This window comes from Rattus norvegicus, chromosome 1 (genome assembly GCF_021556685.1).
Source record: "Rattus norvegicus strain SHRSP/BbbUtx chromosome 1, alternate assembly SHRSP_T2T, whole genome shotgun sequence".
In the NCBI taxonomy this organism is placed as follows: Eukaryota; Metazoa; Chordata; class Mammalia; order Rodentia; family Muridae; genus Rattus; species Rattus norvegicus.
Window position 1 is genome coordinate 183,246,833 of NC_141534.1, and position 21,840 is coordinate 183,268,672.

Consider the following 21,840-nt stretch of genomic DNA (forward strand, 5'->3'; position numbering starts at 1 on the left):
CCAAACCTCTGCTGTCTAATGTGGTGCCCAACAGCCACCTGGAACTTTTGGGTACGGGAAATGTGACTACTTTGACTTAGATGTGCTGTCATATTAGAATGATATCAGATCCTAAATAAAAGAGGGTATCTCACTAGTTGTATTTATTATTATTACATGTAATTATGATTATTATACTTCCACTATTTTAGGAATATTGGGTATTCTGAAACTTACATTAACATTAATTTACCTGTTTCTCTTTTACTTTGTAAAAAGACTCAATTTTTTTATGTGTGTGTGCACATGTGCATGTGTGTGTGCACATGTGCATTGTGTGTGTGTGTGTGTGTGTGTGTGTGTGTGTGTGTGTGTGTTTGAGGTGCCCAAGGAGGCCAGAAGAAGGCATCAGATCCCCTGGAGCTGGAGTTATAGATGATTATGAGCTGCACAACCTGGGTATTAGAAATTAAACCCAGGACAGTATGTGCTTTTAACCACCAAGCTATCTCTCCAGCCTCATCTTTTTACTTTCCACGGTATAGCTATAGAAAATTTTGAATTATATTATGACTCATATTTGTGGCATTATATCACTATTTCCATAATCAGTAGAATTTTAAAAATTTGTTTGTGATGTTTTATTTTCCTTGAAGAAATTGCTTATGATTAATATATTGTTGTAGATAGTCTAATGGAAGCAAAATTCTTAGTGAGACTTAGTTTCAGTAAGAATTAGGAACTGAAAGAAGAGTGAAAAGAATACACAATAAACATTGTCTCTCATGGGGTCTCCATTGGAGGAGGTATAGAAAGAATTGAAGGAGCTGAAGGGCTTTGTAAGCCCATAAGAACAACAATACCAACCAACCAGAGCTCCCAGGAACTAAACGACTACCCAAACACTATACATGGACTGACCCAAGGCTCCAGCTGCATATGTAGCAGAGGATGGCCTTGTTGAACACCAATGGGAGGAGAAGCCTTTGGTTCTGCCAAGGCTGGACCCCACCCCATCCCCGGCATAGAGGAATGTCAGTATGGGGAGGCAGGAATGGGTGGGTGTTTGGGTGGGGAAACAGCCTCACAGAAGAAGGGGTAGAGGAATGGGATAGGGGGGTTATGGACGGGAAACCAGGAAAGGGAATAATATTTAAAATGTAAATAAAAAATATCCAATTAAAAAATTGTCTTTCTGCTCAAAGTAAAAAAAAAACACTATAGGTTCAAGAAAACTCTAACAGTTAAAGGAAATAAAATAATATTCTGAGCCAGGCTGTGATGAAAAACACCTTTAGTTCTAGCACTGGGGAGGCAGAAGCAGGCTGATCTCTGTGAGTTTGAGGCCAGCCTGGTATACAGAGAGAGTTCTAGGACAGCCAGAGATATACAGAAAAACCATGCCTCAGAAAACAAAAATTATTCTGCTAAGAAAGTAAACAATATCAAAACAATAGTTTGATTTTGAAGTCTTACTTTTTTTCTAAGTACTCAGCTCTCTGAAAGAACAAAATTAGCAAAAATCAGTTCCTATCACATTAATTGTAAGGAATTCAAATATATATACATGAATATATTCTTAAAACAGACCTTATCAAGCTCATATATCTACATATTCATTTCTTCTTCAAGTACTTTACTGTAATGGACATGAATCTGATCCAATTATAGAATATAAGCAGAAGAGAAGGAGTATAAAGAGAGTCAGATGCTTTGGAAAACCAGTTAGGCTCATTTTCTATTCCTAAGCATAATCCCAGTGCATATATGTAAAATATACAAAAGTCTCTGTAGTTGGATAGTTCATGACAGTGAAAAACTGGAAACGACTCATACTGTATGGTTGTAGTAAAGTCATACAGCACACTATGACTCAGAACTAAGGTGAAGGAGATGCTATCCTATATGAAGTTATGGTCCTCAGAAAGAATGCTATTAAAGAAGACACTTTGTAGAAAAGCACATGCTATAGTAGTTAAATGAAATTTAAATAATGAGAAAGTGAATTTATGATCTTCACAGACGGTAATAACCCAGAGAGAAGGCTTCAGGGCACTGGAAATACTTTACTCTTTGACCAGGAGCAGTAATATGGATATGTTCATTGGTGACAAAGGAGCATCTGTGACTTATGCTCTTCTCTGTAGTATGCTACTGCTTCAGAAATATGTTTTATATTGCTAATTCAATATAATTTGAAATTTAGAAAAATTTAAATTATGTTTTTAGTTAGCTTACATAGCAGTAGGTTTCTGCATGTCTTTTTCATGAATTCTTGGATTTGGTTAAGACTCTTACTATTCCTGGAATTTATTTTTTAATTGTTATTTGAGTTTGGGATCTTGGAGTTTCTTCCAAGACAAGGTATTGCTGTGTGTATGGGGCTGGCCTCAAACTCTTATGCCAGGATGAGGTGAGCTTCCTGCCTTAGTGTCCAAAGGGTTAGAATTACAGGCCCTAGCCACTGTGAAAGTTGTTTCTCAACGAGTTTGTTAAAATTATTTTCTTACTTATTTAGTTAAAAGAATCACAGAGTTCAGAAACAGAAAACCTTAGAATGAACTTAATTTAGTTCTGTAAAAAGTTAAGCCATTTAGTCAAGGGCACATTAATAGATTTAAAAAACTAAACTAAACTAAAAATTTAGCACTTACATTATACTGCAGGATTTTTTTAAAGCTTATAATTTAAGTACTGTTAGAGTTCATAGATAGACTTGGGTTTTCTCTGAAATCTTGATGGTTTACAGGGCTAGAAAAGAGAAAGGGGGAAAAAGAAGAGAACAAAAAAAACTCACTCTGTAGACCAGACCAGCGTAGACTAGAACTCAGAGATTTGCCTGCCTCTTCCGCCAGTGCTGGGTTAAAGGTGAGCTCTGCTGCCACCTGGCCTGCATTGTCTTCCTTTGCTTGTTTGGGTTTCAGGTACTGAACCCAGGACTTAATATTATTCTAGTCAAGGACCTACCACTGAAGTTTGTCTCTGCCACCAGAGGACCTAGGTTCAGTTCTCAGCATACACATGGTGACTCACAACTATCTAACTCACGAATGTGGTACACAGGCAAACCATCAATATTCCAAAAATAATAAGTACGAATTTAAAAATAACGAATAAATCATAAAACAAAGAAGAAAAGTCCTATAGTCTGAAAAGAACTTTACAAGAACCAGAAGTTCATGCCCTTTAATCAACTTCTAAAACCATGCTGTCGAAAGGCACAGGGCACTGTTTAAATGGGGCATCAGGAAGGAGTGTCAACATACAGTCTGGTTTTGCAGCTTGTTTACAAACAAGTTAGGAGCAGCAGAACCGAGAAGCCTGGTTCCTGTAGGAAATTCGGGCACCTGTTGGTGCCACTAGCCTCTGACAGCGTCTGCCAAGGACATAATCCTTTCTCTTTTTCCCTTACTGTCAAATATGGCCATGCTCCCTCTTTTGTTCTATTTCCCCCCATTTATAGTAATTCAGAAATTTAAAATAAGCTATGAGCAGCATCCTTTATGTCTGGTCTTTTTCAGTTTAATTTTCTTCCCCCACCTCCTTCCAACTATTTTGTTTGGGGTGGAGGGAGGATGAAACAGAGTTCTAAGAAAGGCTTTTATAACAGGTTCAAAAGTATAAAAGCCATTTCAAGCTCCAGACAGTTGTAGCCTTTATTTCCTTAGTCCCTGAAAGGGCTTTTTAAATGTTAACAGCCCAGAGAGGGCTGCTCGAGAGCCCCGCACTGACATTCCCACTGTATTTCCTTTGTAGTATTGAGTTCTTCCTACCCTCAACCCCCAATAACCTCATGCCAGTCTTTCAAACAAACAAAACAAAACAACAATTTAAGAGCAACAACAAAAAGGGAATTCATGCACCATTAAAGATTCAGGGGCAATTTCTAAGAGCCCATATGAAGTGTGTGTTTTCTAAAAACTAAGAAATTCTAATTCTATGCTTGGAGATTTAGGATGTCAGTTTAACATGCTTCATTTCAAAATTGAAAGTTATTACAACTAAATGTTTTTGGTCTTTTCTCCTCAGAAATGCTGAAATAAAAATCATTCAAAACATGCTCTTAAATTTCAGAAAGAATGTCAACCAATATGTGCTGTGTTAGCCTAGCTTACAAGAAATTACTTGTGTGCAAAATACAAAGTCTGAAAGATTGAAATTATAAATACATTTCTTGATTTATTGATTTATTTTGATAGTGGGCCCAGACTGGTCTCCAATTCACAGTCCTCCTGAGTGATGGGACTAAAGGCATGTACCACCACACCTAGATCATGCTTTTTATTTTTATTTTTTAAAATATTTTAACTTATTTTTAAAGCATATGTTTTTAATTCTGTCACTTGGGAGGCAGAGGCAGCTCTTCAGTCCCTCCCTTCTGACCAGCCTGGTTCGAGGCCAGCCTGGTGTACAGAGTGAATTCCAGGACAGTCAGGGCTACACAGAGAAACCCTGTGTCAAAAAAACAAAACCAAAAAAACCAAAGCACGTTTTATTTGTGACAAGAGAAAATAATTTTTAAAGTATTTGTTCATCCACATAACCCATGAACAAACAACACAGTACTGTTTCTTTTTTTTTTTTCAGATCTCATGAGAGAAGAGATCTTGAGAGGTAGGAAAATTTTTACTAAAGAAGGCAAGAGAATATCTATGATAGAAGAAAAGAAGAGCGGGACTGAAGACCTGGCTCAGCATTAAGAGGACGTACTTCTTAGCAGAGGACCCAGGTTGGTTACCCTCCCCACTCCACCCTCCAGATGGCTCAACCACCTCTAGCCTCCGGGACCTGAACTCACATACATAAACCCAGACAGACAGACACACAGAAATACACAATGAACAAGTAAATTAGATGTTTAAAACTTGTTTTAAATGCAGACGACATCTACTAGGGAAAGGAAGGGGACCAGCTGGAGTGGGTGGAGAGCAAGAATGGGGGTGTGGGAATATCAGTGAAAACCAGTGTGCAAAAGTGCCACAGTGAAACTTGTAGTATATGTGGGACTTGTGCAGTGTGTTTGCTGGTTTTGTTTTGTTTTGTTTTGAGACAGGGTCTCACTATATAGCTCGTTTGGGTAGTTTGGACTGTCCTGGAATTATGTAGACCAGGCTTGCCTTAAACTTACAGAAATTCACCTGCCTCTGCCTTCCAGGTGTTAAGATGAAAGGTATATGCCACTGTGTCGAGCATGTGTGTTGATTTTTGAAAACTAAAAAGAAAAAAAAACACATTATGACCCCTGCCTCACTAGCTGTACAGTACTAGAAATCAGATGAGGCAGGGAGAAGGCTCAGCTGCTAAGAGTACATACTACTATTGCAAGGATGCAAGTTTAATTCCTAACACCTGCATCAGGCAGCTTATAACCAACTGTAACTCCAGTTCTAGAGGAAACCCCACACCACTAGCCTCTTCCAGCAATTGTACTGACATGCGCATACCCCCACATAGCCCCACACATAGCCCCACACATAGATGATGATGATGATGATGATGGTGATGATGGTGATGATGGTGATGATGATGATGATGATGATGATGATGATGATGATGATAAAAATTCAGAGGCACAATGGCCATCTGTAACTGGGAGAGGAGTGGGGGGGATGGTGAAATAGATGGAATATTTTTCTGAGTTTCAATTTAAAATTGAACTTGACTCAGGCATGGTGGTACACACCTGTAATCCCAAAGTTAATAAGCCTAAAACAAGAGGAGGAGACATTTGAGGCCTACCTGAGCTCTAGACCATATCTTAAAACATATAAATTACTAATTTTAAATTGAACTTGGCCTTTAGGGTGTGTCAGAGGGTGTCAAACTCTAGCAGAGCTTATAAACATTTCTCAAAAGAAGACACACAGCCAACAGAGAGATGAGAAAATGCTCACCAACACTAACCATTAGAGAAGAACAAACAAAAATCACGGAGAGGATTGCCTCAACCCAGAAAAAAGCTAGTATCAAATGTATACATTGCTATGGAGGATGCTGAGGAAAGATGAAGCTCACACACTACTAATGGATGAATATTGGTACAGCCATTATAGCAAACAGCATGAAGGTTTCTTAGAAAATTAAAAATAGAACTATCATATGGTGTGTAGCAATTATCCAACTGGTATGTATACAAAGGAAATGAAAGCACTGTGTTGAAGAGACATCTGTGCTCCCATTTTTATCGCAGCATTATTTCTATAATAGCCAACAAATGGAAGCAAGCTAAGCATCAATCAATGATGAACAGATGACATCGTATATATACACAAAGGAACGGAATCCTGTCATGTGTACCACTATGCACGGAACTGGAGAGCACCAAGTGGAATAAATGAGAAACAGAAAGTCAAGTCCTGAGTGATTCATTCATTCACACATGGATTATTTAAAAGTTGGCCTCATGGTAGTGGAGAGTGTTTACCAGAGGCTAAGAAAACGGAGTGGGGGCAAGTTGGTGAAGATGTACTAAGTTAAAGTTAGATAAGGGTAAGAAATTCTGGTGTAGGTAAAAGCCTGGTTAGACTACACACATCTGTAATCCCAGTACTTGAGGGGCTGAGAGAAAAACCATGAGCTCAGCGACACAGTGCACTACATAGAATTCCAGGCCAAGTTGGGCTAGTGAGACCTTGTTCCCAAAAATCAGAAAAAAATTAAAAGATAGGAGAAAGAATTTTTGAATGTTTTCACTATTTAAAAAATGTATCTGAAGAGTGAGGTATTTAACAATGGAAATGAATACTAGAATAAAATAATCCTTAGAGGTTAAGTCCCTAGACATTAGGCACTCCACCGACTGTAATTCAGTAATCACCTTTGCTCATCTCTATCTTTGCCAAATGGTCTTGATGTATATGGTTAATCAGTAAACAACTTAAATTGTTACAATTAAAATGTAAACTCCTAGGCTGGAGAGATGGCTCAGAGGTTAAGAATACTGATTGCTCTTCCAGAGGTCCTAAATTCAATTCCCAGCAACCACATGGTGGCTTACAACCATCTGTAATGCAATCCCATGTTCTCTTCTGGTGTGTCTGAAGACAGCAACGGTGTACTCACATACATAAAATAAGTATGACTTTAAAAAAATCAAAATGTAAATTCCTTGAATGCAGAAAATATGTCCCTTATGTACCTACTGAAAGTGTTTGGTAAAATTTAAGGATTAGCAGAGAATATCTGAGATAGTACAAACTTAAGATATTCACTAACCACTCTATGGCATTGAGCTAGAAAACACAGAAACAAAAAGTGCAGTTGGAATGGTCTCGGTACCAGAGAAGGTATTTAATAGCTCTGTTGATGACTAAGTATCTTCTTGTTAACAAGGAAGAATACTACTAAGTCTGTGTCATATACTGCTACTACCATACCGTTTCATCTTAACATCTGTCTGAACATGAACTAAGTCAAGTTTGTTCAAATGATACAGTCTACGTTATACTGAGGTTTGATTTGCTCAATGATGTTTTAAGATAACTTAAAGAAATGGTCATCCAGATGTGGCACAAATCTGGCAAATAAATAGCACATTATTAATCCATTAAATTTTTCTGGACTTTTATCTTTTACTAAAGTTAAAATTGCTTAGTAGCTACTAACTTTAATGATTATCCTCTTTATCTTAGAATCGCTTAACTATCTTTAGCTTATTTTGTCAGTATCATGGCTAAGAGCTCTAAATTGTGTTTAATACAATTTTTCAAATCTATTTGAAGTGAACTATAATCATCCTACTTTGTTACTTAGGTGGAATTCCATTGTAATCGCATTTATAAAAACTAAGTAGGTTCATGGAGTTAGTAGGTAGAATATTTTAATTCTAGTGACTAAACAACCACTTCTAAAAATATTTTTCTCATAGGTTTGTTCCTTTATTGTGGTTTAATGCAGAAATAACATTAATCTGTGTTTTGCTTGGTTGGGCTTACTAATGCAGCTCCAATTGTATTTTTCTATAATGTATTTTTTTGTTTTTTTTCTATAATGTATTTAAAAGCTATTCTCTGCTTCGAAATAAAGGAATAGAATTGGATCTATGACTGCATAAATTAAGAGAATGTCTTCTCAGTGTGCACAATTCTAAGCTTTGATGTTTGGTTGGGGTGGGGTGGGGTGCTGTTTTTATTTAGATTTTTTGAGGTCTCATTGTAGCCTAGGCTGACCTACAACACATTATAAAGGAGAGGATGATCTTAAACTTCTGATCTTTCTTCACCAATTCCCATATACTAGGCATAGCCCGGCCTCACTTTGGGCACAATTCTATGAACAGCCCATCATCATCTGAAATTTATACAAGCAGTTCAACTAGATTAACTGTTGAGTACAGAACAGTATGGAGATTTACACTAGACATGCACTGTCATACTATTTGTTTATACTTAAAAATATTTTTTTAAGTGAGGTTGGAAAACTTCAGAATAAGTAAGGGAAACTCATCCTGACAGAACGTTAGGTTTAACTGTGAATGAAAAATTCAGACGCCCTAATGTATACAAGTTTATCTTCAATATCTGAGCACTGAACTACAAGACCCTGCGGGAAGCTTAGCCATTGTTGGGGCTAGGAAAGGGGCAGGAAAATGGGGAAATAGGAAATAGAAACAAGACTGCAAATGGGAAGGGCAGCGAAGTATCTACCCTAAGGGTGGTTGGAAGTAGACTGAGGAGACAGTTGGAAAAAGCTGTGGATGTTACTGTATTGTAACTTTAAAGGGGTTTATTTTATAGGAAACTCACCCCACACATACACAAGAAAAATAAAAGATAGAGGATTTTCTGGCAGACAGACTTCAGTCGATGAAGTTTCAAATAATATCTACCTTAAGAAAGGGGTCAGAGGGTTTGGTCACTCCTACCTAGAATACACCAGGCCCCGAGGAAAACAGCCAATTGCCAATTCCTGAGGGTGAACCTTTTTTTAAAAGACAACCAATTAACAAGCCTTCAGCATCATACTGAACTCACTTCAGTGAGTACTCAAAAAAAAAATTTTTTTTTAATTAATCAGAATTGCCTAGATATCCCATGCTAGTAATAGAGACTACACATTAGGGTGGGGAAAGAAGCCATTTTTTAAAAGGTCTTAGGTCGAGAACTCGTATTCAAAAAGCCCCGAACATTACATTTAAATCTATGTGTTTAACTATGATGTATGTGTTTGCTAACACGGCAGAACCTCACACAAAAAAAGGCAAAAACCCACTCTAGGCCTTTCTGTGGCAACGAAGTTCTCCACCAACGATCACCATCATACCCATCCGCGGGAAAGCTCCCTCTACACGCCGAAGAAAGCGTAGCCTCCGAGGGCACTCCCGCCACGCCGCGCGAGATGCTTCGCTCGGCCTCCTGGGAATTGTAGTTTAAATCGCTGAAGATGGCTTAGTCAGGCCAGTAAAGAGTGAATCCAAAAAACTACAACTCCCAGTGTGCTCCAGGGTAGCGAGCGGCCGCAGCAGTGACGACTGTGGCGGAGAAGGCCCGGAGGGGCTCTGCGTTCTGGAGTGGCGCTGCTTGGTCCGGCGGCTGGGTGAGGGCTGCTGGTGTCGCGTTTGAGGAGAACTGCGAGTCTGTTTGGCCTATACCCATCGGTATCCCAGCTACGATGAGTGCTGCCCGGGAGTCTCACCCGCACGGGGTGAAACGTTCAGCCTCTCCCGACGACGATGTAAATAACAATGGATGAGGGTTGAGGCCTACTGAAGGCTGGGGTAGGCCGGGAAGGGTGGATGGAGGAAAAAGCGCCCGAAGGAAGGGGGCGCAACAAGGGATGTCTTCCTTTTCTTATTAGAATATGAAGGTTAGAAGATGCCCTGAGCTGAGATCCAGTGACCTGCGTAGCAAGGGGAATTGAGGAAGGAAATCCTGAGAAGGGATCAAAAGGAAAAAGAGCTTAATCCAGATGTCTTTGCGTTTTTGGGGTCCGGTGAAGCTCATTTCTTAGTCATTTCAGGATAGATATGTCATACTCCTGATTTAGGTTTAAAACGCATCTCTGACAATGGCGAAATGTTCAATCACATTTGGACAAGCTTTTCAGCCCGAATCATTTTTTCTGTGTACTGGTAATTGCTGCCCGTTACTATATACCGTTCATAATAAACAGACCAGTATTAAGCCGAAGATTGTGGTAGATAGTTTGGTAATAGAATAATGTCGAGGTCACAGGGAGTGAGACCCATAAGCTCATTTTGATGTCAAATTCCTGTTTCCTGATCTCTCAGGCCTTCGACTTATTATTTTAAATAATAAAGTGCCCCTAATAACCTGTAAAATACTGACTGCAATGCCAGATACCGGAATTGAAAGATTCATAAAGAGGATGCTTGTTATATTTGCCTTAGTTCTAGCATAATGTCATGGAAACTGCAGGTAACTTGTACTTGTAAAATTAGGTTCTTCTATAATGAAATCCTTTGGAAACATTGATGGGGAAATCAGTGGGAAGGGAACATGAGGAAGTCATCTTTGAGACAGCTGAAAACTGGCTTCGATCTTTAATACACTGTCAGCTTGAGAATTGTAAATCTTAGTGCGATTACAATGAAAGGTCCCCTGAACTAGTTTGTAGTTCATGAGAGAATACTAAGAACAGCTCTCCTTTGGTTGGAAGATGGGGTGAGGACCAGAATAGTAAGAGCATTTAAATAAATTTTAGTCCTGTAAGGAAAATTAGTCGTCAGTTGAAAAAAGAGGGAAGGAAGGGTAGTCAGTGAGGTTAATTCATGTCCCTTGTCTTCTCTGCTACTGGAATTTAGATCACACATAGTTAATACAGCCGTTCTGCATTGTTAGGAACTTGTCTAAGGTTTTCAGTGACCTCACCTTTAAAATCGATCTATAAGAGCTGTCACATTGTTTTCCTCCTAATATCAACTGTGAATTGATTGCTACATACTTGCCTTGATAGACTCAGAAATAAAACAACTTTTGAGCCAGGTGAACTTTGATGTACTTCAAATCCTGTAACTTGTCTTTAAAGGTGATATCATTGCCTTTCAAGATTGGGACCTGAGTCTTTGCCTATACTGTCATAAAAAGGGTTGCGATGTTAATGTTACACGGTATTATGCAGTAACATCCCTCGGTAGTTTTCTTAACTCAGTTTTCAATGTATATGCTTTTTATTTTTACTGCTAATTGGATGATGACTTGCTTGATATTTTTGTTTGTTTAGCTCATCTGTATTTCTAGATACATTTGGTAATTTTAGGAAATCAACTATCAGTAATGTGTTAGTATCTACTGCAAGACTTTTTGTTTCTTGGGTTTTTGTTTGTTTGTTTTGGTGGGGTTTTGGGGGTTTTTTTTGTTTGTTTGTTTGTTTGTTTTTTGCTCAGTGACTTGATACCTAATTGAGGGCAACAAAACCAGAAGATACTAGAAATAGATAACATACCTCAGAACGAACTGCTAGGAAAGGGTGACAGAAATAATCTCAAATATATGATCAGTGGGATGTGTATATGAGGAGCAAACCTGACTGCAGCTTATGGTGAGGAATAGTGAAAAGAGGCTCTTGAGGATTCATTGGTTTGGGTGACGTGGGTAATAAAGCTGTTCTGTCAGAATGGGAGAATCACAAATGGGCTCTGTGTTTCAGAGTGTAGTATTTTGGAAAGGTGCTTGCTGTTCTTGGAAAGGAAGAACCAAAAACAACAATGCATTGAAATAAATAAGATTAGAGATTGTAAAGGATGGAGTTACTTAGGTAAAAACATTGTCAAGATGTTTGCTGGTATGTTCTTGTTGGCTAATTTGGCCCCATGCAGTCGGTGTGTGTGAAAGAACCAGAAGTTGTGGCCAGAGCGTGGGAGCAGCTCATGCAGTTCCTGAGCCTTAGTGCCCCTTTATTACCAGCCCCTTGGTTTGCTTGTTGGACTGTGAGTGGCTCTAGAGCAGTGGTTCTCAACCTTCCTAATGCTGCAACCCTTTAATTCTGTGGCGGTCCCCAGACATAAGCTTTTTTGTTGCTACTTCATAATTTTCTGCCATTATGAACCATACTGTAAACATCTGATATGCCACCCCCAAAGGAGTCTCACAAGTTGAAAACCACTGCTCTAGAGGGAATGGGAGTGGGGGTTTATTTGTAAGTTAAAGAAGGCTGCATGTTGAGTACCCCCTCGGCTGAGAACCAGAAGTGTTTCAGGTTTCAGAATTTGTTGGATTTGGGAATATTTGCATATTTATAATGAGCTATCTTGAGGATTAGGTCTGAGTATAGGTAAGAGAATGACCTATTTCATGCATACACAAATGTGCCTGAAGGTAACTTTTGGAGTACACCTACCACTGACTGAACTACCTTGTAAGGTCAGGTGAATAGTTTGCCATGCTCACATTCAAAATAACTTTGGAGTCAGAGCTCTTCAGGTTTTCATATTAGGTTTTTAGCCTGCATGCGACTCTTCATGCATTGTTGAGATGGTTTCTTTCGTTGGTGGTGGAACATGCTAAGCAAATTCTCTACTACTGAGCTACACAGCCATTAGGATTTCAATTCAAGGCCACTGTGTACCTGGAGCTAGTATTAAATTTTCTGTGTAGCCCCAAGACTCAGGACCCTGCTGCCTTCATCTCATTGATTATAGATAGGTTTGGGCCACCACACTAGTCCTGAAAAGTCTTAGTAAGGAAGGAATCAAAACTCAGTGGAATGTCAATCTTGGCTCACAGAGCAAGTGGTTTAGTGAGAGTAAGATTTGGTAGTAGTGGTACTTTATTATAATGAGCTAGAAACAGTTAAGACTAATTGACCTATAAAAAGACCTGCGTCATGGGAAGGAATAGAGATTTGTAACTTAGGCAGCCAAAACCATGAGAACATGTAATCTCCTCAGCAGACGTAATGTAGGAGAAGTGGTGTGGTACAAGCGCTGCAACTCTCGGGCCCACAGTTGTCCTCCCTGTTCCTAAAGTCCTTTATAGTTCAGTCGTGATTTTCAGAGAAATAAAAGGGGACTTATCAATGACTACTAGGAATTTTAATCTAAATTTAACAATAATGAATCTAAACTTCTACTCTATAAGTTCTGGTTTTTAGCAGTCTATAAACCCAAAGAGTTGGTATCCTGTGGCTATAGCTGATTGCTTGTTGGTGTCATGTATCAACTAGAACGAATGGGTAAAGATTGCTTATCTGTTTCTAATAGGTTTTAGCTTTCTCGTCACGTCTATTTCTTGTATTTTCATAGTCAAAATGTAATACTTGGATTCTTTGAAAACTGAGGATTTACCATTTTGTGTTGAAGGTTTTTCACTTTGCTCCATAATTGTAAAACATTTTTATTTTTTATTGTATTTTAGTTAGAATGATCAACCCAATGAATGTCTTCATTTCTTTATCATCTTTTTCTTTTAGTCACCTTTGTATGCACACCTGTCTTCAGCCTTTGCCCCTTACAAATCAAGTAAATGTTGTACACATATAATAAAAGATGAAGTAAAAGTCAAGCATCCTTTTAGAAAAATGAGATGGTCCCAGGTCTTCTTGCAAAATGAAACTCTTTCTGCAAAAACGGAGCATTTCCCGTTGAGTGGCTTACTGGATGAGGGTACCATCTTCTTTATTCCTGCTTTGTCTCACATTGATTGGTGGGTTGGAAAACTCATCTGGTTGTTTATCATACAAAGGATCAGCCTGAGTTTATTTGCACATAACTTTGTTCTTATTTTTAGCCTATAATTTTATATTACTTTTTTTGCTTTTTTATTATTAATTTTTGTGTGTATAAGCATATTGCTTGCAAATATGTCTGTGCACCAATTGTATGCCTCATACCCATGGAGGCCAGAAGAGGGCATGGATTTAATAGAACAAGAGTTACAGGCAGTTGTAAACTGCAATGTCAGTGCTGGGAATCAAAACCAGGTTCTCAGAAAGAGTATTGCTCTTAACCACTGAGACAACTCTCTGGCCCTCTTTTTTTAAATTCTTAGTTCTAAAATGCCTTTTGTCAGTTTTCTTCTTTTGGGTAAAAAAATTAAAAATTTTGCACAGCAGATGACTGGACATTTTGATAGTAAAGTATTTGACACAATAAAGTCCAACAAGCTTTTCTCTTTTCTGTTTCCTTTTAATCATTCTTAGTATGACTGGAAGTGGTTGGTAGATTCAAAATGTAGAGGAAAGGGGTTGGGGATTTAGCTCAGTGGTAGAGCGCTTGCCTAGGAAGCGCAAGGCCCTGGGTTTGGTCCCCAGCTCCGAAAAAAAAAAAAAAAAAGAACCCCCCCCCCAAAAAAAAGGTTAAAATGTAGAGGAAAATATAGTTATTAGGATTCTATAGTACTTAGATTGACAAACGGGTTCAGTGACTTGAAAGATACAATGAATTTTAGTCTTTTTTTTTTTTTTCGGTAAACTTTTTCTATTCTTCGGAAGATCTCTAAAAAACAATAAAACAACATTTTGGGTCTAATAAATAATCAGAATTTCTCAAACAAACAAAAAAGCCTGAAAGATTATGATGGCATGATATTCCTTAGAATTTCAGCAAAGTGTATTTTTGAGTGATGTATTATGTGTGCGTGTGCACATGCATACTCAGCATAATTCCATGGTACACTACTTGGAAGTGAGTTCTTTCCACCTTAGGAATCCCAGAGGTCAAACTTAGGTTGTCAGGCTGGCAACAAGCACTTTCTCCCATTGAGCCATCGCCGGCCCGAGCCCAGAATTTTTACAGCTTTGTTTAGCAGTCCTGGCGGCCTTCTGTTGCTGCGTAGGTGTCGCAGATTTGCATCCTGGAGCTGGGAACCCACAGGACTGTGCATAGTAATATATGAGCACTCTATGTAATGCTGGCATTATCAGGCTTTATAGACAGAGCTGTGGCTGTAACACAATTAAGAATTCTGCTATGAGATGAGGAAAGGGAGCCTAGCAGAACTCAGATGTGATTGATACATTCATTAACTTCTAAGAACCATAAGTCCCAGTTAGTTAAAACTGGCAGAAGAAAACTTGGAGTTACAAATTGACTGTAAATATTTTAGTATTTGTAAATGCAGAAACAAAAACCAAGATAACTAATGTCTTGCAGCTTGGATCTAGCAATTGGGAGGCAGCAGACTTGGGCAATGAAGAAAGAAAACAGAAGTTCTTGAGACTTATGGGTGCAGGAAAGGTAAGCTTGTATATTTGTTTTTATCTTTTAAAAACAATGCTGTGTTTATGTGGGTTAAGTGAGGAGGTTGGAGCGTGTCCAGTTCCACTTTTCTTCTGCTTGATTTATTTTTGCCTTTGGGAAATACACCTAGCCTAACAAACACTTTCAGTTTATACTATTTTTGAACCAGTCTGGTCTTTTCTGCACCTTTGGCAGTATGGTGAAAAAAATTGGATTTGTATAAACTCAGCTGATTGCTTACTGCCTGAGGGTTTTAATGGAAGGCATTTCTACTCAGTTATAGCTGCTGCCCAAGGTCAGAAGTCTGTATTTCATAGCCCTTAAAGTGGCAGCCTGGGGACTATTCCTTATCAGAGTCCTAACTTTAGGAATGTTACATGAATCTTGTAACACTGAGTTTAATGAAATGTGTAGGTATAGTGCTAAGAAAGCACTCTTTGAAAGCCTTTCTTTTCCTAGCAGTTTTGTTTTACAAACAACATTTGGAAGCATTGGGAAGATCATTTTCTCCTTTTCAGCACCCCAAGATAAACCCCGCTCTTTGTTTTTTGTTGTACACTGGAAGCCCTGGTGCATTTCACCAGCAGTTACTGGTTAGCTAATCCATGCCCGCACTGCTCTGTGCCCTGGGTATCACCCGTGGTGACGTGACTGTTGTGCATTGGAAGAAATTGGAACTAATACAGAATCATTAGTGTGAGGGAGCATACAATGGTGGCCAGTTATCTCTTGACTGTGCTGCACAAGAAAGCTTCCAGGCATAGTAGATGTGCAAGCTCCCAGCTCCCAGCAGAGAGTTCTGAATGGAAAGGGACTGAGAAAGGCAGGCCCTCACAGAGCTGTCAGGAAGCATTTCTGTAGTGAATCAATGATCCTTGCTTCCTGATGATTTGCAGTTTTCATAATATGTAACTTTCACTTGGCATCTACAAATAAAAGATTTGTCAAAGGTATATAAAGTAATAATTTAGAAAACATGATCAAGTACTAAGATGAAAATTCTGACAGTACTAAAAACATCCTAACAGAAGCTATAAAATTTGGTGACCAGTTATGGGCTTTCTACCATCATATAAATCTTTGCCTAAAGGACTGGAAGTGGAGTGTATATTTGTCCTTAGGTGGGAGAAACAGGAAGACGTACATGTGTCTCCACAGGTGCTTTTTAATGTTGCTTTGGAATTAGATTTAATCTTTCCCTCTTTTCATGGATCCTTTCTTTAGGAAATTAAATGGGAGCTATAAAGAGTGGACTGAACTAACATAATGAAACTAATTATGTAGTTTCTTTGAATCAAAGTATTTTTATGTTTTGTATTACATTGTTTTATGGTCTGTTTTTGAGAGGTTGAAATTTAGGATTTATTGTAATCTAATGAAGAACTAGCTAGTTAATTGTAAATTGTAAATAGTAATGCTCATTTTCATTTTCTATTACTTGGTATGTGATAAGTCTATTTTGTTTTCAATCCACATAAATTTTGGGGGGTTTGGGGAATCTTTTATTTTGTTTTGTTTTTTGTTTGTTTGTTTGCTTGCTTGCTTGCTTGCTTGCTAAGCTATTCTTGGGCATCAGAAAGAGATGGTAGAAAAGGTTTTAAGAAATTCAGTAGATGATGATAGCACATGCCTTTAATCCCATCACTCAGGAGGCAGAGCCCAGCAGATCTCTTAAGTTACAGGCCAGCCTGGTTTACAGGATAAGTTCCAGGACAATCAGACCTACACAGAGAAACCAGTGTTGAGATGGGGGAATGGGGCCATTATGAAATGACAACACATTCAGCAGGAAAGAAAATGCTTGGGCTGGCTTAATTTTCTCATTATGTATCATTTAAAATTGCAGCCTGGGATAGGCATGTTGGTACTTGCCTTTAATCCTACCACTTAAGGGGAAGATGTGGGTAGATCTTTTATGAGTTCAAGGCCAACCTGGTCTACATAGTGAGATCTTGTCTCAAAATATTGGAACCTGATCTCTGCCCCTTTTGAGTTTTCTGTCACCGTATTCTGTTTTATTTTGATGGCACTACCTTCTGTAGTATAATATAATACATATAATTCACTGTTTACATTTGTGAATCTCTTTCTAATCTTTCCTCTTGGTACTATGTAATTCCATAAAGACAGATCTTCATTTATGCCTTAGTCTTCAGAATGTTCCAGAAGCCTACCATAGTTTCCACTACATTATAGTGAACACCCGGTAATTATATTGAATGAGCAATTTCAAGTTTTCTACCTTCTTGCAGAAAGAACACACTGGTCGTCTTGTTATAGGAGATCACAAATCAACATCTCACTTCAGAACAGGTAAGAAAAACATAATTAAAACAGAGGTGCTAGATCTATATTATTTTGAGCTTTTATAAGCTTCATGGTCCTGTTAATTAAAGCATTTCAAGGAAAGTATATTCTATTGGTAAAACAGTCACCTAGCATGGTTAAAGCCCTGGCTTTGCAGCTCCAGAAAAGGAAAAAAACATATGGGTAACAATTTTTTATAAAAACTGCAAATGAATTGAATTTTAATTCAGTCTGTTGGAAAGTAAATAAAATCTTGGTTGTTATTAATTAACAGCATAATCTAAATTAAATGTAACAAAAATTTTAACTGAATCATTTAACTTTATGTGGACTATCTTGTATATTTCAGAAATCATTTGATCTCTCATTTTTCTGACATTAGTTATTTCAGAATGATTAGCATTGTTCCATAAGGCAGAACATCAACTTTGCAAAATGGAAAGGAATTTTGGCATTTAATACTTCCTCTTTTAAAATTGAGAATTATAGCAAAGTGAAGTGACATGAATGCATGAAAAGACCACGACAGCCCTTGCTATGCTCACTAGATAATAAATGCCAAAGACATTGAGACGCCTATGAAGAAAAATAACCCAAAGCACAAGAATTTGTGATTGGAACCTAAAATTGCTTTCATGTTTATACACTAAAGCACTGTGCCCAGTCTTGAATCCAGACTGTTGGGGACCATCCATTTTAAGTGGGGCTCACTGGGCTGTTAGTCCTCTGCTGCTTAGCGCAGAGTAAATGGGAACATACAAATGTTGCATATGAAATAACTTGGGTTTAGTTTACTGAGAAGCAAAGACGGGACGCTCTGAGCAGACTGCTCAGCAGATGCTCTTGTGCATCAGCGCTCGTTAGGACACTTGGAGAAACCTTTAGAGTGATCATTAGACACTTACTGTACAAGGGTGGCTTTTAAGACACCATAAATACGTCTGTTGTTTGATGGGTGACAACTGTACTACAGAAACTGTCCACAGAACGCATTGTGAAGTTAATCACAGTTAGAAATCTCAGCCCTGAATAGAATAGCCTCTGTTTTGTGGGTCTTTTTGTGTAATCACATGTTTTTGTTGATTTGACTGAATCATAACCAAAGTACAATGGACACGCAGGGGAAGAAGACAAGAAAATTAATGAAGAGCTGGAGTCTCAGTACCAGCAGAGCATGGACAGCAAACTGTCAGGACGGTACCGGCGGCACTGCGGGCTCGGCTTCAGTGAGGTACGTGTGACTGCTCACGACCAGGACATGATGGCTTTCAGTTTAATACTTGGGTTGCTAAAGCAGCTGAGAACCCTAATAGAGGAAGAATGCTTTCTTGTCAGCTACTTAACCTGGACAAACCTTTAACAGATATGAATAAACGCTCATAAGATAAAATCTTTCGGGCTGGAGAGATGGCTCAGTGGTTAAGAGCACTGACTGCTTTTCCAGGGTCCTGAGTTCAATTCCCAGCAACCACATGGGGGCTCACAACCATCTGTAATGAGATCTGATGCCCTCTTCTGGTGTGTCTGAAGACAGCTACAGTGTACTTACATATGTAAAGTAAATAAATATTTTAAGAAAAAAAAAATAAAATCTTTCATGAAGTTTAAGATTCTGGCTTAGATTTGTTTCTTCGCTGTTTCTTGACTGGTGTCTGTAATAAGTGCCAATGACTGGTGCAGTGTGAATTTACTAACAGATGATGTTTCAGGAAGAAAAAAGCAGAAAATTTCAAGCTAGAGGAGGGAGACAACAGATTGCTCCTGCGAAGCTTTCCTTAAAGTGTGGAGTGGCTGTCCTCAGTCTTTGCCTCAGCAACCAGGGATTTTTAATTTGTCTATAGAATATTGACCTAGTACTATTAAGTAGACTGTTTGGGGGGTTTCCTTTGGGAGGTGGGGTGTTTTAAGATAGGGTCTCACTATGTAGCCCCTGCTGGAATTTGAACTCAGAGATCCACCTGCCTCTGCTTCCTGAATGCTGGCATTAGGGCACGCACCACTGTGCCTAACTAAATGGGCTATTTTTAAAATAGACAGAAATTAGGATTAGTCCCAGTTCCGTTTCTGTACTGGCCAGTGGTGCTCGTTTTTCCTTCATAGGCCTTCGGTTGATGTTTCAGGTAGAAGATCATGATGGAGAAGGTGATGTGGCTGGGGATGACGATGAGGACGACTCTCCTGATGCTGAGAGTCCAGATGACTCGGACAGCGATTCTGAGTCTGAGAAGGAGGAGTCTGCAGAAGAGCTCCACGCTGCTGCGCATCCTGACGACACAGAAGACCCGAAGAGCAAAAAAGATGCGAAGAGCAGTTATAAGATGATGTTCGTCAAGTCCAGTGGCTCATAACCACCAAACACTTAGTCTTTGTATTAAAAGTAAGCCTTATTGTTATAATGCACAGTGGAGGACTGCTTATAGAGCACAGACCTTTGTATTATAATTTTTAAAAAGGCCCTTTTAAATAACTACAAAGAGTGTTTGCTTTCAAATGCCGTGGGTCACATTTCTCCCGGCATGACTATAACCATTTTTGTAAAGAGTCAGAGTTGTATAAAATGAGAAATAAATACTGCACTCAGCTTCCTTTCATATTAGCATCCTCAGCCCTCTCTCCACTGTCTGCCCCTGTAGGTGCATCATGGGGGACACTGGCTTTGTCTGTGGTAGCCCTTTCATCTTCATCTTTTGGTTTGTTCCTATTTTTCTCTTAGATATTCATTTGATACTGTGACGTGTTCCCTTGATTATACTTTGTTAAAGCAGACCTGTCCATCATGGATCTGGCTGCCAGCAGCCATGCTGCAGACCATTGATGACAGTCCCTGCTTGTTGAGTCTCTGCTCTCAGACTAGAGCAAGCACAGGACACTGGTGTGTGGAAGTGCCCTGTCACATCATTTCAAGGTTGCAATCCCAAAATGTCTTTATATAATTTGATTTCACTGTATGGTAAAGTTTTGATAAAATTTGGCCAGTTTTTACAGAAGAAATTATTTCTCTGCTCATTTAGTCCTGTATATTTAGAAATATGTAAAACTGGATTTTTTTTTTTAAGGTACTATGTGACCAAAGTTCATTTTTTCCTCCTAAGGTCTAAATAAAGAGAAAGCAGTTTCCCATATTTGATTGTGATGCCTTTATCCTCATTGTCTGTAAATGGGGAACAGGCTTCCTGAGTAAGAAATAGGAAACCATGTTCATCTTACCATCTTCTCTAGACGGATGGCTGAAAGGACACATCACCAGGTCACTGTGCTGCTAGAGTAAGGCCGGATGCATCTGTTCTCTCCTTGGCTTGTACCACAGTTAACGGGTACATTGTGGGGTAGTGGATGGAGCTTTGAATAATTGTCAAAATTTTAATGGGCCTAAAGGTAAGAATCCAGCCTGTGTTAGAACTGATCTGTTACATATGAAGACAGCAGTGAGTGACCGATGAGCAGTTATAAGATGATGTTCGTCAAGTCCAGTGGCTCATAACCACCAAACACTTAGTCTTTGTATTAAAAGTAAGCCTTATTGTTATAATGCACAGTGGAGGACTGCTTATAGAGCACAGACCTTTGTATTATTTTTAAAAAGGCCCTTTTAAATAACTACAAAGAGTGTTTGCTTTCAAATGCCGTGGGTCACATTTGCAAAGCTGGACTTTGCAAAGCTACTCTTGAAAGTTGAAACATGGGGGCACAGAGCAGCTGATCTCTGATTTTCACACTATGTTTTGCATTTTCACCCAAAGGGCCTTTTTGTTTTGATTGTTAATTCCTCAAACTCTACAAGTAGGTACTGCCCATATAAGTATTCTCTGGATGATCAACAGTGTGTAAAGTACCTTGAAGAAGTTTGGTTTTAGCTTGAACAATGATTTTGAAATCTAGCCTCTGGGATTGTACATTAGAGCTAATTTAAGTAGAAGTTGAAAACTGTTTAAGAACAGATGAGAGGCTAGAGAGATGGCTCAGTGATTAAGAGCACCGGCCGCCCTTCCAGAGGATCTGGGTTCACCTACATGGCAGCTTACAACTAAATCCAGTTCCAGGGAATCCAATGTGTCCTTCTCACTTCTGCAGTCACCAGGCACAAAAGTGGTGCACAAACATACCAGGAGGTAAAACTCCATTTAGGAGCAGAACCCTAAGGTGCTGGCCAGACACCCTGGTGCTAGGGAGACAGATGATTGCCAAGGTCAGAGGAAGCTGCACAGCAGGACCGTCTCAAAGATAATAAGGGACACTGGAAAAACCAGCCTCCTGGGACGGTCTGATAGCGGATGCCTTAGGCCCACCCTCAGGACCATGGGAGAATGAAAGATCAGTGAGATTTTAAAGCATTTCCTTCAATTCACTTTAACATGTAGGGCTAAGTATAAGGTTTACAATTTTAATTAATCCACGTCTAACCACTGGATACCAACAAG

General features: G+C 38.9%; 2 protein-coding genes and 1 long non-coding RNA gene across 16 annotated transcripts in view; 2 read left to right on the forward strand and 1 right to left on the reverse strand.

Moving 5' to 3' along the window:
* The window catches only part of LOC147996941 (uncharacterized), a 51,560-nt gene extending 44,953 nt beyond the window's left edge, over nt 1–6,607 (forward strand). Inside the window, exons 2-3 of one of the 2 annotated variants that reach the window (XR_015652401.1) lie at nt 4,567–4,708; nt 6,170–6,607. This is a non-coding gene — a long non-coding RNA (uncharacterized LOC147996941). The remainder of the gene's footprint in view (nt 1–4,566; nt 4,709–6,169) is intronic. The other variant, XR_015652402.1, reaches the window with a different exon arrangement.
* Nucleotides 1–9,267, reverse strand: part of Sox6 (SRY-box transcription factor 6) — a 608,765-nt gene extending 599,498 nt beyond the window's left edge. For all 13 annotated transcript variants that reach the window (XM_087657920.1, XM_087657862.1, XM_087657680.1 and 10 more), the window contains exon 1: nt 9,190–9,267. The gene's annotated coding sequence lies outside the window, so the exon portion shown is untranslated. The remainder of the gene's footprint in view (nt 1–9,189) is intronic.
* A 169-nt stretch (nt 9,268–9,436) lies between these two features.
* Nucleotides 9,437–20,544, forward strand: C1h11orf58 (similar to human chromosome 11 open reading frame 58). The gene is given in 5 exon segments (NM_001013898.3): nt 9,437–9,651; nt 15,029–15,112; nt 17,368–17,428; nt 18,544–18,653; nt 19,543–20,544. Coding segments are annotated over 5 exon segments (546 nt in total). The 5' UTR covers nt 9,437–9,588; the 3' UTR covers nt 19,771–20,544.
* Nucleotides 20,545–21,840: the final 1,296 nt, after the last annotated feature.